At 32.2% G+C, this 18,010-nt stretch overlaps 2 protein-coding genes across 2 annotated transcripts; both read right to left on the reverse strand.

Annotated features, from left to right (window-relative positions):
- Positions 1-6,036: 6,036 nt before the first annotated feature.
- Positions 6,037-11,483, reverse strand: LOC133294595 (metacaspase-5-like). Its single transcript, XM_061493298.1, has 2 exons — positions 11,132-11,483; positions 6,037-6,944 (listed from the first exon to the last, which is right to left on the reverse strand). Exons 1-2 carry the CDS (start codon positions 11,481-11,483, stop codon positions 6,037-6,039), a joined length of 1,260 nt encoding a protein of 419 aa, XP_061349282.1.
- Positions 11,484-15,058: 3,575 nt separating this feature from the next.
- On the reverse strand, positions 15,059-16,840 carry LOC133294600 (peroxidase 7-like). The gene is made up of 2 exons (XM_061493302.1): positions 16,577-16,840; positions 15,059-15,808 (listed from the first exon to the last, which is right to left on the reverse strand). The coding sequence occupies exons 1-2, from the start codon at positions 16,838-16,840 to the stop codon at positions 15,059-15,061; spliced, it is 1,014 nt and encodes a 337-aa protein (XP_061349286.1).
- Between the last annotated feature and the right edge of the window lie 1,170 nt (positions 16,841-18,010).

Consider the following 18,010-nt stretch of genomic DNA (forward strand, 5'->3'; position numbering starts at 1 on the left):
GATACTCACATATATTTATGTATTGAGGTAATTCAGTTAGCTGTCTATTTGCAATTTACATACAGGCAATGTTTTGTGAAAGTGATTAAGTAATCAACTTGGTAATTGATAATGACATCATAATTGAAAAGAAAAAGATATTCTGCATTTTTAATTAAGCGTGGCTTAATACATGTTAACAAACCGGGTATACACGGGGTGTTACATCGTGATTTTCTAGGTTGCCGACATTGAGCCCGGTTACATCCTCCACACTCATCTCAAATGTAATACTGGAATAACAAGAATACTAGGATATTAAGGCGGCAAGAGGAGACTCAGAATCCGACTCAGCAGAGCGAGACTCCTCTACAATCTCTGACAGAGATGACCACATAGATACTTAAAACAAGGAGAAATATAATCAGAAGAAATGGATGGGCATACCTGAATCAAAATAGCTACTAGTTGAAGAATCACTAGTTGATAAACTTGTAGATTTATCTGAGATTGAAATCAAATCATTTGCAAGACCAGAAGCCGAGGTAGATCCCAGAACATCTCCATGGCGACAACTCGACAAAGTGGACTCGGCTAAAGAGTCACAACCTCTTTCTATAAGTTTATAACTTAAGAAGACACAAGAATAACAAGGACCAGTTTGTTTAGGCTTTGAAGATATTGGAGGAACATGAGAAGAATTTGATACATCCGAGTTTGGATGGGATATTATATGAGAAAGGCTTAACCAGGTTCTAGGAAAGTATTGTAGGATACGAGTGTTTGAAAAAGGACGACCTCTACCCTTCCTACTCGAACCTCGACCTTGTCCAGTAGGGTTCTCTTGAATCCTGAGGTTTGATAACCCGGATCTACCTCTACTACTTCCACCACGATATCCACGAAGCATTGCTTTGTGTTTCTCCTCTTCAGTTCTGGGCTTTCCCCAGAACCAATATCGAAGACCATGAGGAATTTTCTTGAGAAGCTCTGCTTCATCTTCTTCCTAGCCTTCATCACGGATAACATTTCAAGGATTTTTCTTCCCTCTCATTGGTAAAGGAGATGAAAGAAATATGGGCAGTTTGCTTAAAATCTTCAAACAAGTGATGTATAGTTACTCAAAAATGCCAGAAAAATTATACAAGGATAATGCAAACCAACAACTTCATAAGACACAATATCATATGAGGGAAAAACAACAAGATTCGAAGATCCAAGAACATTCAGAAACTCAAAAAGCCAGAGAAATGGAGATTCAAAAAACATAAACAGATTCAGATATTCAAACTGACCAAAAGAAATAGAGGAATCCACAGCGAGAATGGAAGTACCTGACTTGAAATGAAAAGAGTTTTGGAGTGTGCTTTGAGAGAAATTATCTTACGGAAGAATAACAGAAAGGAAGGGCACAGAGGAAACTTCTCAGAAAATTGCGATTATGAATATGAAGTGAAGGAAAGAAAGGGGGAAATATGAATAGTAAGAGTAACAGCTGGCACTTCGAATGGCCAAGGTCAAGGGTATAATTGTCAATTCAACCCAAAAAGCAATGATTAAACAGATGAAATGATTTGTGCATTTCATATGCACGAAATATGAAGACGGTGTATGCTGCTTACAACACGCTATTAATATTAATATTTACCACGTGTAAGGGTTTCATTATTGTTTTCACAGTATGATACCCTTATCCTTGATGCATAATTTTTGCAGGCAAATAGAGATAATCCTGGTTCATATATAATTGTGATATAAGGAATTATACAGAGGCAAAGAGCCGGGTTCTAAGCGAAATATTTGCTCACGTAATAACGGTAAGCTTTGCAGTGAGCAGTTAAACTGGGTTGATAGAAAATGGACTTGAGGGAAACTCGTCATCAGGAAATAAAAGCAATCCAAGTTCAATTATAACTTGGGTTAGAACAACATGAATAATATCTTGGCGAGTTGAAGGTTCAATTTACCGAGATAGGGGGCAGATATATTACCCCATGGGACCCTTGGAACTAATATAAAAATCCTAGATTTTTGTAAATTCAAATTCCCATATGCTTCTTAAAGGGAAGTTTGGAGAATTTGGTATTTTACCCTGGTATATACAAAGACTACAATAACTGGGATAATGTTCAAGAAACCTGGACAGGTATAAAACTTGTAGAAATTCAAAATATTCTTAAAGCTATATGCACCCAGCAGCCTGGACACCCAGACTCTCTGGCAGAGGGGCAACTGTTATGGACTTATATATGAGGCTCATTTATTGCTAAACCCAACAAGGGGCAATCTAAATATAAATCTGATATAATTAAGGGACGATATCCATCAAGGATATCAATCCTAATACGACAGCATTAAGCATAGGCTTGGGCTGCTGATAGAAGCACAAAAGGTTCATAATCCAATACCCACATGCAAACTCTATAAATAGGAGGTAAAATCTATAAGTATGATTATTCTCTCTCTTACTGTTATGCTATTAGTATGCACACACACCACCCATTTGGCGAAAGTTGTTTGTTATTCTTCTGTGCACAGTGATTTGCTAAATTCAAGGGTATCTAACTCATAAATACCTTAGAGGGAGCACCTAGATCCAACATAAATATATTAGTCCATTGGGATAGACATCTTTGTCCTCTGGACAGAACATTAATTAACATCTAAATCTAACAAAATAAAATTGAAGGAATAAAACTACAAAAAAATGGAAGGAATAATTGTGAATAACATGTCATTGACTCATTGCTATAAACAAATATCTAAAGTAATAAGAGTAAATACCCTTTGGGTCCCTAACAAAAAACACGGTCCCCATTTTAGTCCCTTACAAAAACAAATTAGTCTGTTAGTCCCTAACAAATTCAAAGTGGACCCATTTTAGTCCTTTTGAGGGACTAATATGGGTCTTTTTTGAATTTGTGAGCGACCACGATTTCAACTAAATAGGTCCACTTTGAATTTGTTAGGGACTAACTGACTAATTTATTTGTGTAAGAGACTAAAGTGAGGACCGTATTTTTTGTTATGGACCAAAAATAATATTTACTCTAAGTAATAAAGTCGCTAAATATTAAAGTTCTCAGGTTCTCACTTCATTGTCATAAATAAATTGCATCAAATCAAAAATTAAAGAAACGAAGTAAACTAAATTAGATAATATCCATAGAAATTGCTATATCAGATCCCATAAATATATATAGTCGTACAAGTAATATCTTATCTGCTACAATCGCATTCTTCTTTGGTTAAATCAATTTTAGCAATTCGTTCATAAGACTCCTGGAATCATCAAATATATCTTTGCTAATTCCAAGACGATTTGCAACTCTTTTCAATGGTTCTTAGTTTCCATTACCTTATACTCTTTCCCAATTTAGATATGCTATTAGTAATGACATGTACTCCTTGATTCTCTTACTTGCATGAGTTTTAACTTGATCATGTTTTCTCTTAGATTGTGTTTTATTGTCAGAGGTTGATTGAGTTAAATAACTCAATTCCCATTGGCATGGTCCTTTTCAAAAAACGAGAGCAAGCTTGTCAAGAAGTGGGAATTGATTTGATGTATTCATATAATCTTTTGAATTAGGATGATTATGCAAGATATTAAAAATAAAATTTATCAATGGAAAATTATAAAGTAAAACGAAAGAAAATAATAGGATGCAAAAATATAAATAAGCATTAACCTGAATTTAGTTAGTTCACACATAGCCATTTTCCACCTTTATTATTATTATTTTTTTCCCTATCGTCTTGATTGTAGACGCAATGTGAGCTTCAACCACCAAATAAAGATTTGCAAAAAAATTGCAGAACATTCTGAAACTTCTCAAGGAAGACGAAGTTGGAAGTTCAGGACAAAAACCTACCTCTCGAGCCTCATCGGTAAACCTAATAGAAAACGATTGACAAGAGAACAAAATTGTAGACAAGACAATGAGTCCTCATCAGATAGCCCAACTAAAGTTGGTGTCTTGGGGTTGTCTGGTTACTCTCCTTTCTTGAAGCCCATTTGGTAGTGTTGGTTGAGTGGGCCTAGGCCCATGCCAGACGTTATAGATGACAAGTTGTTTCAGTTTTGTAATAAGAAATATTAAGAGATAATTATGGGAAATGTGTAGTTGATTCTGGAATCATGTAGCATTTTGACATAACAGTCCACAAAGCACGGGAATATTGCTTCTTCTTCTTTTTCTACAATAAAACTTTAACACCAATTTGGTCCTTGAGGACAAGGGTTGGATATGTGGATTGACGGTATATGGAGGAGACAGTAACTAGTTACGTCGTAGATTACTGTGCACAATGGGAAGACAGATAGTTTAAGGGTGGTGTGTGTGCACCGAAATATTTTATTTACCCCGCGGTACCGTTGATTCTATGCGACGGGCCAATCAAAATAAGAAATTATAATCCAAGTGTCAATTTTTGAATGAAAGTTATAGCTACATGGGTGTATCAAAAATGCTCTCGTGTGTGCATAACCACAATAAAATGGTTTCAGCTGCCGGGTGAAACCTATCCCTTCTATAAAGAATTTCATGGGACATTGATCATACTGTCTCCTTTTTTAATATAATATACCTGAATGTCACAGAGTAAAAAAAATTTCAGACTGCCACAGCACCATAGTCGTTGAGGTAGTCAGCTACTATGGACTGGACACGTGCCATATCCCCAGTGGCTGGACACGCAACTCATTCAACTCAAAGTCGCTGAGGTAATCAGTTACTTTGGTGCAACCAGGCCTTCCAGCCGTTGGGAAAGTGACACGTGTCCCGTCCATAGTAGCTGACTACTCCAGCAACTATGGTGCCGTGGCAGTTTGAAAAAAAAAAATTGACTCCGTGACATTCAGGTATATTATATTAAAAAAGGGAGCAGTACGGTCAATGTCCCGAATTTTATACTTAGGAGTGAGTTTGGAGTGAATTGCGAGTCCAATCTTGAAGCTCATTCTGCCTAGAGGTGACAAAACGAGATGACCCGCCCTGACTCACTTTCAACCTGCCAAAAACGGGGCGGGGCGGGTTGACCCGCCGTTTGATAGTGGGTTGAAAATATCAACCCACCCCGTTTTGAGGCGGGTTGGCGGATCAACTCGTCTAAAAACAAAAAATAATTAAAAAATAATAATAACTTATATTTTATTAATTTTATAATATTTCTTATTTTTATTTCCCACTCCCCTTAATTTTTTTTCAATCTTAAGCTTAAATATAAGCTAATATTCAGTTAGATATTTTTTAGAAATTTATTTTTGTCTCTATATATGGATAATCTTTGTCATAAATAAAGTTTTTCTTCTTTATTTTTCTAAGGGAGTACTAAAATAAAAATAAATTATATCACAAAAATTTAGTAACAAATAAAATACTACCTAATAATAATAAAAGTTGACCCGCAGGCCAACCCGCTCTGACCCGCCACCACTCCATTTCGACCCACAACTAATCGGGGCGGGTTGAAGTGAGTTGGTGGGTTAAAAAATATAATTCAACCAGCCCCATTTTGATAGGTTGGCAGGTTGACCCATCAGGTTCAATCCATATTGATACCTCTATTCTGTCGGTACATAACAACATCAAATAAAAATGTGTTGACTTATGTTCCGTGGAAGACTTCAACATTAGAAACTTCACATTCTTTTTTCTTAAATTAGTTTTTGGGTTTTATTTTTCTTATGTCACATAAGATAAATCTTCTTTCTTACTCTCACAATAAATAGTGGGACTCACTTTATGTTTTAAAAAAAGAGAGAAAAAAATAGAACACAGAAATCGAAGTGAGAGTATGAGATAAAATCTCTCTTATGTGACATGAGAAATAAAACCCTTAATTTTTCTATTAAAGAGATCACTCCTATATTTTAGAGTGCGTGCTTTGTGAAATCATTATAACTATCTAGCCCACACACTTTTGTATTAAATGCCACACATCATTATTAAAATCATAAACAAAGTATATATTTATTTCTGCAATATTAATTTCCCCAAACTCAGAAAAAAACACTTGCAAAACCAACATAATTTTCATTTTGCCACTATCAAATCAACACACAAAAGGAGCATCAACATTTTGGTCACTGCAATAGAGTCCTGGTTTCTGAGTAAAACCCTGTCTCTTAAGCTTCTTCCTAGCCTTCAGAACAAGCTCCCTATTTGTAACTGAACCATCAGTCTCCTGAATTATAGCCTGAATGGCATTGCTAAAAGCCCCATAAGCATTCCCAGAATCTCCATAAGGACTTGCATCAGCAGAAGTTTGATCAGTTTGGCAACCACTCAACAAGATTCCACAATCTACAAGGTTGTGCTTAGTTGATGTAGCATATGCCTCTTGCTTACTTCCCACATGTGTCACCACGCCATGTTTTTTGTATCCCTCATCATCACTCTCATTCAGCTTTTGTTTGAGAAACTCTTGGGCAAGGTTACCCACCAGCCCCAAAATTCCACCATGTCCTCCACTTTCTCCACCTCCATGTTGTTCTAGTTTGTTCAAGATAAACTTCATGAACTTCTTCACTTTAGGACTAGCATCTTCCCCAAAGATATAATAAAGTGAAGGTCTTATTTTCCCAACATCTATATCATCTTTCCCTGTTTTCTGCTTTAGTATATCAATAAGAGTTGAAAGAGGCAATGACCTATTCTTCAAGTAGCCATAATCCCCATGAGGAAGTTCAACATGTCTTTCTTCAACAACATTCTTGTATCTATGGTGGTGCAATTCTGATGGAATATCGATACCATAAGATTCAATGGCATCTTCAACAGTTCTATGGAGAAAGTTTTTGAATCCAAAGCCAGAGCCTGAATTCTGGCCTTCTTCCTTTGTGCTATCTCCTATTTGCTCCTTAGCTTCTTCAATCAAGCCACCACTGTGGCAAGAATCTGACACAATTGTGATCCTACAACCTTTAGGGACCTTGCTTACAAGTTCCCTGAAGTCATCATCTGTTTTCACACACACACACACAAAGTAACAGTTACCATTGCTTCCCAAAGAATCATGCCAATTGCAGAAAAATATTACTAATTTGGAATATACCCAGTCATAAGATAAGATCACAAAATGTATAAATATTTTAATTTTTGATAGATATATAACATAAGGCATGATGATTTTCAACTCACTTTTTTTTTTTAATCTTATTATAAGATTAAAAAAATGCAGAATGACACCAAAAAAAAAATTTGAACTCAGTTTATAACAAACTATATCTTCAGATTATGTAACCATTAAATAAAAAATCAACAGAATCCTTATACATGGGATTCAATATCTTTTGCTTGCATATCAAATATATATCGATTTTTTCTCTACTGCATAGCTTCCAGATCAAATTCTGAGTAGTCGTTATCTCCAAAAGAGAAAGATAAATGGGGGAAAAAACTAGGAAAAATCAAATAAAAGAATGATTTCATGAAAAATTATTAAAAAGAATTTTTTCAAACAAAGACAAAAATAGAGAACAAATATTTAACTTCAAATAAATGAATACATCCAGACCATAAAATAAAAAGTTAAAACGCAAAACCTGACTAAAAAGTTGAATCAGTAAAAGTGAAAAATATTTCTATTTTTGCCACAGATTTTTTTTTTTTTTTTTTTTGCCATACTCAGATAAATGAGTCGCATCATAAAAAGAAGATAAAGAAGAAGTTGATGGTATCCCTTGCTTTTAAGTAAGTGTGACTCACAAAATTTTTTTACAATAAAAACAAATATATAGCCTAAGTAAAATACTATTTATCTCGAGATTTAAAAATGTTAAAAAAAAAAAAAAAAAAAACTTCAGTCAGGGTAAAACGAAAAATATTTTCCTTATATAGTTATATATAGCCACTTGTGATTTAAGTCCCCAAGTATTGAAAAATGTTTAAAATATACGTTTGTAAGCCCTTTAAAATATCCGATCGGAATTATTCGGTACTCTTTTTACTAAATATAATAAAAAGTATCACTTTTATATTATTCTTGCCTTTATATTTATTTCCACCCATATTTCATATTTTTTAATTTTTGGTAAAGCACAGAAAATAAGCTCGTGCGAGTAGTATAATTAAGTGTAAAACAGTACGCATAGAATTTTGAAAATGTATAAGCCAACTAATATACGACATAATTTGACGTTTCCGTGTTTTGAGATCATTTCATTTTTTTTATATAAATAAAAATTTTAATTAAGGAACGAGACACTCTTCAAGATTTTGGAAAGTTCACCAAGCTCAATTATGATTTACCATGAGATTACATAGAGAATCAAATTTAGGTCAATGCTAACGTAGACGACCGAACCTGGTGTGCCGACCCCTTTTAACTGCGCCAACCCAAATATAAATAATAAATATAAGAGTAAATTTTTTTTGATCTCTAACCAAAAAACATAATCCCCATTTTAGTTCCTTGCAAAAGAATATTAGTTTCGAGGTTCTTAAGAAATTCAATGTGGATTCATTTAGTTGAAATCGTGGTCGCTCACAAATTCAAAAAAGACTCGTATTAATCTTTAGATTAAAATGAGTCCATCTTGAATTTTCTAAAGACTAGACGATTAATTTTTTTTTTTTGCAAGGGTTTTTTCTCTAAATACGAAAGGCTGATACTATAAGGGGCGTTTGGTTGAGGAGAAATATTTTGAATACTAGGGAAATGTAATTGATAGGGAGATGGTTAGGAAGTGAGTTTGGTAGGAAAATGTAAAAAAAGTTGTTTGGTTAAAAAAAAATTTATCGGGCAAATTAGGTAAGATTTATAAAGTCTATGTTTGTCTTGAGGTAAAATATAGATGGAGAAATAAGTTACAATTACGAAAATATCCCTGTTTTTAAATTTTTTTTAATCACCTACCCTTTACTCTCACTTTTTTCAGTACAAACCCATATATGTTGTCGGTGGTTAATGGGTCATCTAAGGGATCTCATTCAGCAACATCTCAAGCTCATCAAGCTCTCCATCATCGTTCACGTTTTCTATCATCTCTTTCCCCATCTTAACACTTTCACACACCAAGAAACCAACAAAGAAGTGAAAGAACAACAACAAAAAAAGATGAAGAAAAATAACAAAAGAAAATTCACAGTAGTCCAAGAATCAGAAAACCCATTTGAGATATTGATTCAATGAGACTGAAAAACAGAACCCCATGACAGATTACAACTCTTTAGCCATCTGGTTAGGTTCAGAGGTTGCAAAAACTCAAAAAGTTGATTCCTTTGTAATGAGAATTCCAATTGCATTTTCAGAAAATCATATTTGGGTTATGGGTATTGTTTGTGAGGAGTTGGTGAAACATGCAAATATTGAAGATTCAAATGCTGTTTTGAGAACACTCAGCACTCGCCATTAAAGCTGGAGCAAGAAAATACTGTTAGAAGAGGGTAATTTTGGCATCTCCTTCATCATCTTTTTTTCATTTAGCTGACTAACGTCAAATACCACATTGGAAGTGGGATTTGAGCATAGTGTATTTCATCTGATTTTGCAAACAATCATCAATAGCTGGGTAAATTGGTTTGCTAGGAAAAAAACTTGATATCTTGTACCAAAAACATGGATAGTATGGGTGTTTATCAACCGATCCAAACCGATTCAAACCGCGGTGACCGCACCGAAAAACCAATAACCGAATAAACTGAAAACCGAAAAACTGAAAACCGATTAAAAACCGCAAATTTTAATTGGATTGGATCGATTTTTGGATGGGTTGATGAAAACTGATCCAATATATTAATTCTCCTCTACCTACTTGGGTAATTTCCCTAATCATAGCCTAAAAATTTATAAACCCAAGACCCATTAACTAAACCCAAGAAAAAATCTAGTCATATGTTATCAACAAAATTTTATCTTTGTAGAGCTTCGTATCTCATTGCCAAAATTAAAAAAATTATATTATAGTTTACTAGTGCTTTTGTATTTCAAAAAATAAAATTACAAAGCCAATATACAAAAGATGTTATTTGCACAATAATCATGAAATAAATTTTAGGATTTTCAAAAAACCGAAATCCAATCCAATCCAAATCGAAAAAATTGTATTGGATCGGATCGGATTTGAAAAAAATCAAAACCGAATGGATGATTATATGATCAAACCGAAGGTATTGGATCGGATGATTTTTGCTTGCAAAACCGATCCAATCCAGACCGCGAACACCCCTAATGGATAGCACACAATCCCACTTTCAGTTGCCTGGCTATATTTTAAGAAAGCTCCAACCAAACGCTCCCTAAGACTTCAATCAGGAACAAATCTTTGGTGCATCGGATTAGATGCACTGAATTTTTGGTGCATCTTTCACTTATAATATGATATTTTCCACTTATAATATGATGGGAAAAATGTTTGTCATTCAAACACTTTAAATGGCATAACTTATTATATCATTTCACTGTTACAAAGAGGTGAGACCGACATCTTTATTTTTTTTGTCATCTCTTCCCCCTTTGTCTATCTTTTTCTCTCACTTAAAATGACACAATTTTACATCCTTTAAAATGAAACATATTGTTATAAAAAAAAAAAAAAATGAAACATATTTTTCCTAATATGATATGTATTTTATTTTTGTCAAATTATTAATAAATAAATTATTTTTTTATACTAGGTGAGAGAATAATTTAACAAAAAATAAGAGAAAGGTTTATGATGTTAGTAAAAGTTAGTTCCAGCATAGATAATTTTTTAAGCCTAAAATTAGTCTAATAATAAAAGGTTTAGATAGTTTATATTAGATTATATATTTAATTTGCATTGTATCCAAAAAATAAATAATAATAATAATAATAATAATAAGGGGAGTTTTGAACCCAAATGATCTTATCCAACTCAAGTAAGTGATGAACTCATCCATAATATAAAAAAAGAAAAAAGATGACACACTTTATATCCTTTTACTCTCATAAAGACGTGGAACTCACATCTTTAAAAATTTTCTCACCCATTTTCTTATCCATAATTTATCTCTTTTTCTCACTTAAAATGACATAACTTTATATCCTTTAAAATTATACACATTTTTCACATAAAAAAAATATACCAGACTCAAATAAATCATCAAGTAATCAATCAATCGAGATAATAAAAAAAATAAAAAGAAAAGAGAAAGAAGTAACGGACGTTTAAGAGTTAACTTACCTGTGATGAGATTCATATCCGAAGGAACGATGCACTCATCATAGCCGGTGTTGTCGTCCTCCTCCGTCTCGGCTGGGAGGCGGGTGCCGTGGCCGCTGTAGTGGACAAAGAGGACATCGCCGGGCAAGGCGGAGCCGACCAGCTTAGACAGGGCGGATCGAATGTTCTTGCCAGTGGGTTGAGTGTAGGAATGGTCAGTATCAATGAGGACAGTGATGTCTTCCTCTAAGAAACCATATCTGTTAATGAGACATTTGTGCATCCTCCACACATCATTGATGCACCCTTTCAGCTCTGCCTTCGTTCCTTCATAGTTGCATCCTATCAACACTGCCCTCTTACTATTAGCCATTGCATGCATTCACTCACCACCAGTACTCTATCTCTATCTCTCTCTCTTTGGTTTCAAAGATAGTCAATTTCTTTTATCTTTGATTTTTTATGACAAGGGAGGAAATGGATTGGTAGGTTCATTTATGCTATTCAATTTGATCAACCAATTAAATGAAATTAATTAGAGGTATCTTATTTTTGTATATTCTCCCTCTCTTTTTTTGGTAGAATTGTAATTAATTTAAAGTAATGTGTTTTAATGATTGGATTAATTATATATTGTTTGGCGTATATAGAAAATTCATTTCATTTAATTTTTTGAATGAATTCTATTTATGCGGTGGAGATCGATTTCATATTGCATAAATGGCAGGGTATTTAGAGGGAATGGAAAGTATATTTATTGCTATTTAATTTCATGTGAACAGGAACGGAAAACCAGTTATGTTATTTATATTAAATCTTTTATGCAAAAACATAAACTTATTTGTTTCATAAATTATACATATTTAATTAATATGTACTATTTCAGTGGTGGAGAATAACATGGACAATTGGATGGATGTTGCATAGAACAGTGTATTAGAAAAAAAAAAATATTTCACGAAAATTTAATACACAATCTCTAACTAATCTAAGACTGTATTTCAATTTTACACGTTACCAAAAGAAAACTTTAAGCACGAATTCCTTAACATATATATATATATATATATATATATATATATATATTTATATATATATATATACACACACAAAAAAAAAACCGTTAATTTAATAATAAATAATTAAAATTGTCTGAGATGACCATTAAATAGCATTTTATCTAAAACATTGTGAAAGTAATCAAAACTACAGTGAGAGTGTGGATAATCAATTAGCTACCGTCTTCACCTTATTATCGTAATCTTATGTTGATCATGAATTTTGGACAAAAATTGTAACTAAATAAATTATGCCAAGAAATTTATAAAGAACATTAGCGACGTCTTGGTTTTATCAATATGATAATATCTTACTGTTGTGTTGTGACAGACAATACTAGCGAACATTTTGCAGCACTGAGTATCGTAATGGCTACATTCAATTTGATAATATCTTTCTGATTTAATGTTCGGTCAGCTTCTAACAACGTTCTATCAGCAGTGTTGTATCTACCAAACTGCTAAATGCAGCATACAACACACCTTTCTCAAGAAAAAAAATAAAATAAAAATAATAATAAACCTGTGATGATATGTAAAATTAATTATATGTTACACATAAGCGATTTCAAGCCGTGCACCACTAGGATTAGTCTAGTGGTATTGGGTGTGTGTAGTGTGTATTAGGTTACAAGTTCGATTCCTGTAATATTCAAAAAAAAAAAATCAAGCCGCTATATTATAAAAATGACGTCATTTTTAAGTTGTTTAAAATAATTTATCTCCTAGGAAAAATGTTAATACCTTTATTTTTTTGGATTTGATGTTTCTTATATTGTAGAAGATAATTTCATCTCCTATAAACATATAAAAGTATATGGAGTTCATATGGGCCATTTGAAGATAATAAGAGAAAAAGAAAATATGAGTTCCACATAATTTTATATATGTGTAGCAGATAATTTTATCTCCTATAACATGAGAAACATTAAACCTTATTTTTTCAGTATAAATTATGGGATTAACTTCTTTTTTTTGAATAGGAAACAAAATTATTTTCTCAACTCTAAAACGATGTCATTTTAGAATTTGAAAAAAAAATACATGATATTTTAGAAAAAATTCCTAATATAAGAGGAAATAAAAATTTTAAAATACCCTACATATTTTTTTCCTAAACTCCAAAAGTATGTTGTTTTTGTGTTGTTGCAAATAATTTTATCTCATATTAGAGGAGATATACAATTTTCCATAAATTATTTGTGATTTCAATTAATTTTTGATTTTTTTAAGAAAAAACTAAAAGTTTATTATTCTCATTCTGTCTTTTAGTAATTTAGTGTAAATTAATTATTGCTATATTTAATTTTTTTATTCTAACCTAAAAAAATATTTTATTGAAAATTATTTGTGATTATATTTTATTTTTCATTTTTTTAAGAAGAACTGAAATTTAATTCGCTCGATTTCTTTTTCATTGCAAAATATTATTGTTTATTTTAGTTTACTTTTTGAGAAAAAAATATAAATATAAATTTTACATTTATTATTTCATTGTAATGTACTTTTGGAATAATTTGATTTTTTATTTTTATTTAAAAATGTTAAATTTATTCTTTGTAAACTGTTCTTTATTTCATTTCTTTTTTATTTTATTTTCTTTCGAGAAAAAAATAAAAATTTGATTTTACAATTATTTTTCATTGTAATTTGTTTTTGGGTTTTTTTATTTTTAATTTTAAAAATATTATTGCAATTTATTCTTTGTAAATTGCTCATTATTTCATTTTAATTGTGCTTTCATTTTATTCTAAAGATAAAGGCAGTATTTTTAAAATTATTGTTAAATTCAAATTTAAGGTCGCCAAATTCAAATGGATATATCATTATTAGCGTATTGAGATTAAGTTTCTACTCGTCTTAGCATATCTAAACTCCCAAACGTTGATCTAAATTTTTATATTACCAAGCAGTACAATAAAGAAAAATTTTCTAATTTTTCTCAATTTAAATAAAATTGATGATTTATATTTTATTTATTTTTAAATAAATTTTTTAGGTCTTTTGAGGGAGAAATATTTAATGTGTTCTCGTCGTATCTACACCCAAATAAAAACATAACACTTATACTAATATATTTATATTTTTGGAAGAAAGAAACAAAAAAATAACTATAATATTTTGCCTATATATTCTTCAGAATATATAATCTGTAATTTATTTATAATAAATGTGTCCCATTTTAAATGAGAGTAGAACCCATTATTTAGTATGACTTCAGCACTAAAAATACTCGGATTTTCTCATTTGTAAAAAAAAAACATGATATGATTATGTGGGGAGATCACAATCATAAAAAGGTAAATCAACGGTTATGATTTTGTAACTACCTATTTTAATATTTTTTCTCTCTATTCCTTTATTAACATTGATCCGTCTTTATATGGTTATAATTCTCCGCTTGAGATCCAAAATACTCTCCTTGTACCAAAATACTCTCCTTGTAGGAAGCCGGGAAAAGCTCTTCATCTTCCAGAAGCACTTCTTCTTTGCCATCCACATTGGGTGCTTTCTCCCCCTCTCTGTATTCTATTTTTCTTTGCTCAATATAATACCTCTCTCCTTCATTCATGAACATAGACTTCAATGAAGCTCTAATTTCGATAAATAATATGCTTTCATATAATGTGTTTGAAAATAATATATATTGTTCAAATTTACTAACAACTCGGTACAAGTTTGTAACTATATATATTCAATTTATGAATACAAATATATAAAATCAGAAAAGTAAAATTTCTCGCAACACAGCAGCATAGACACTCTCCCAACAATTATCACTTGTACATGATCCTCAGAGACACACGAGCCCTAACTACGACAATTATTAATATCCCAAATGTAAAATTGAAATAATGAATATATAACCACACATTAAGCAGAACAACAATTACACAGAATTGACATAATTGCAGTTCACTCTGATTTCACCTTCATTAGGCCTAGTCAGAACTTGAACATTCCCAAGGTTCACCATTGACACTGCAAACTGACTAGTAAAAAGGAAAGGTTGTGTTGCAAATGCTTCAACAAATGGAGAAGTCCTTGCATCTGAAAACAGTGATTGATCTGTTGACAGCAACCCAACTTTCCTCATAAGGTTTGTGTAATAGGTTGTGTCAAAAGTCCTTGGGGTTATAACATCAAGGTACACCAAATCCAACACACCTTTACATCTTTTCCTCAACAAGTTCAAGTAAAAGATGTTGAGTGAGGGATCAGGTTTTCCAGTCCCATTGAAGTTGTAAAGCCTGTCCATAAAAGAATAGCAAGTGCTCCTACCAATTGTGTGTGAACCTGAGAGAGTAACCAAATCAAGCATGTTTAGCCCTCTTTCTTGAAAAAATTCAATAAGAGTTGTAATGTTTTCATGGCCATGTGGAACCAACATGGCTTCTGTGGCTAAGGAAATCTTTCCATCTTTTCTGCCAAATGGGACTTCCCAAAAGGGTCCTCCAGCTAAAATGGTTGCATCTCTTGCAGCAGCAGTGAGAATGTCAGCACAAGAAACTGTTCTTGGACATCTCCTCTCTAGCTCAGCTTTTATATCATCAATCAATTGGAAACCTCTTAGGGTTCTGCTCTCAAAAGCTTTCCTTTCACTCCCTGTATGGTTAAGCAAAATTGATCCATCACATCCCTGCATTTTGATCAATTTTATGACATAAGACAAAGCAAAATTCATGTCACATCCACATATCAAGTCAACACTTCTAATGGAAATATTACATCATAATAAGTAAGTTAATAAACTTATTACCATCATACTTTAAATAAATAAAAAAGGCAAACCCCGATTCACAAAGGCTCTCCAACTTGCAAGGAAAAGGGTAGGGTGGATCATACATAATTTTATCCTTACATCTTTGCAAAGAGACAATTTTATGAGCTTGAACCCATGACCAAAGGTCACAAAGGCAACCTTACTGCTGTTCTAAGACTCACACTCATCATACTTTAAATCAAATTCAAAGGAAAATTGCAATCCATCAATTCCTTACAACAATTATTTTAGATGCTGGATTTTAACCATGTTTGACAACTATAGGCAACACTTAACTAAGTTAATGGTGCATTATGTGTCATATGGCGCGGATCAATTTAAAGTGATGCACAAGATGCATTTGGAAAATTTAAATGGACCCTACTTTTATTTTTTTTTATTTTTTTCCAACTAGATAATCAGAAATCTAACTAGTTCAATTCGAGCATTGTCAGACTTATATAGGGTGCGGTTATTTCAAAACCATTTTCTTCAATCTTAGAACTTGAATTCTTTTTAAGAAAAACAAGTTCCTTATCACTTTAACAAATAATTATTAGTAAGTGGACTCTATTTTAGATAATGAAGAAATGACTATAGAAAACACATTTTCAAATTTAAAGAGAGATTGAGTTGTGGGATTACTCTAATGGCACAATCATGAAAATGCAGGCGGATGATGGAAGGGGCCAAGGTGGGGTCCATCTTAACCCAAGCAGCAACCTTTTGTGAGATAATGCCTTCAGCATCAGGGCATGTTTTCTGATAGTAACTAATGGACAACAAGGCTTCAGGGGGTAAGGACTTCAATGATTTCTTTAGCACATTTTCTTGTGTAGAGAGACCATAAATGGTTCTCACCTCCAAGATGACCAAAAGAATGAACAAGGAAAAGTAGTGGAGCTTCATGTTTCTTTAGCTGCTAGCTAGAAATGCAATATTGTTTGTGTTTGTATGTTTGATGCATTATGAGTAAGTCATGCATGTATTTAAACTATGAATTGATACAACGTGGTAGGCACTCTCTTGGCTTTAAGGTTGACATGCCAACGCGTAGATATATATGGCTCTTGGTGCTATCACTAATTTCTCTTCTCTAAAGGGTTTTACATGGTGAAGATTTAAGCAAAGATTGAGGTCTCATGTGACAACTGGCTTGAGTTAAGGATTATTGAAGTCAACCACATGTTATATTAAATTCAGAATTTACAATTTTTGTATTCTGATAGATAGAAATTTGATGCATCCAATACGAAATTTTTGTTTTTCCAGTTCTTATTTATTATGTACTCTAGGTGAGTGTCCAAAATGTTTTAAGTAAAAATTAAACTAGGTCAGAAATTGATGGTTTATCTGCACCCATGATGTCCATAATGATTTTGATTTTATTTAAAATTGTTTAAGATGAACGTGAGGATCATCTACGAATCAATAAGAAAAACATAAACGTAGTTTACATTTCTTCTAGTTGTTGGTTAGAATGTTTTACAACATTCAGAGAAACTTTGAAAGCATAATAAAAAGTTAATAATATAGCATACCAAAAAAAAAAAAACTAATAATATATGATCATGACAAAAGCGCCAATGAAAATGAAAGGGTCATTATTAAAAATAAATAGTCCCATTGATTTAATTTTCTTTTTGAAATAGAAATATTTACATTACCATGAAAGGTTTGATGACTCGTATACGGACACTTTTGGATGGTGATTGGCAGGTCTTGATTACACATTCTGATTGTTTAGCTAATCTTCCTATTCTAAATTCTTCTTTGTCTGATGAGTCTATCTTTGTGGTTCCTCCTGCTTCGTTAAGATTGTTGCTTCAGGCATGGCTTTTGTCATCCTAGAAAAGAAACAAGATAGTTTTATTTCTTTTCTGCTTTCCGTTGGTTTTTGCTTTCCTTTTTTTGTATTTTGGTTTTATTTCTTTTCTGCTTTCGTTGGTTTTTGTTTTCTTTATTTTGTATTTTGCTGTTTTACTTTTTAAATTTCATGTATAAAAAAAAAAAGTCATAAAAATTTAGATTAAAACAAAGATATAATTGTATACAATTATAAGACACAACTATATGTTT

This window comes from Gastrolobium bilobum, unplaced genomic scaffold (genome assembly GCF_033153095.1).
Source record: "Gastrolobium bilobum isolate Gb01-03AN ecotype WA unplaced genomic scaffold, APGP_CSIRO_Gbil_v1 utg16813, whole genome shotgun sequence".
NCBI classification, from domain to species: domain Eukaryota; kingdom Viridiplantae; phylum Streptophyta; class Magnoliopsida; order Fabales; family Fabaceae; genus Gastrolobium; species Gastrolobium bilobum.

Coding starts and splice junctions, on each gene's coding strand:
- LOC133294600 (XM_061493302.1), bottom strand. CDS start 16,840: ATGAAGCTCCACTACTTTTCCTTGTTCATTCTTTTGGTCATCTTGGAG. Junction 15,809..16,576: donor TTCATGATTGTGCCATTAGA/GTAATCCCACAA, acceptor ATCAAAATGCAG/GGATGTGATGGATCAATTTT.
- LOC133294595 (XM_061493298.1), bottom strand. CDS start 11,483: ATGGCTAATAGTAAGAGGGCAGTGTTGATAGGATGCAACTATGAAGGA. Junction 6,945..11,131: donor GGATATGAATCTCATCACAG/GTAAGTTAACTC, acceptor GTGTGAAAACAG/ATGATGACTTCAGGGAACTT.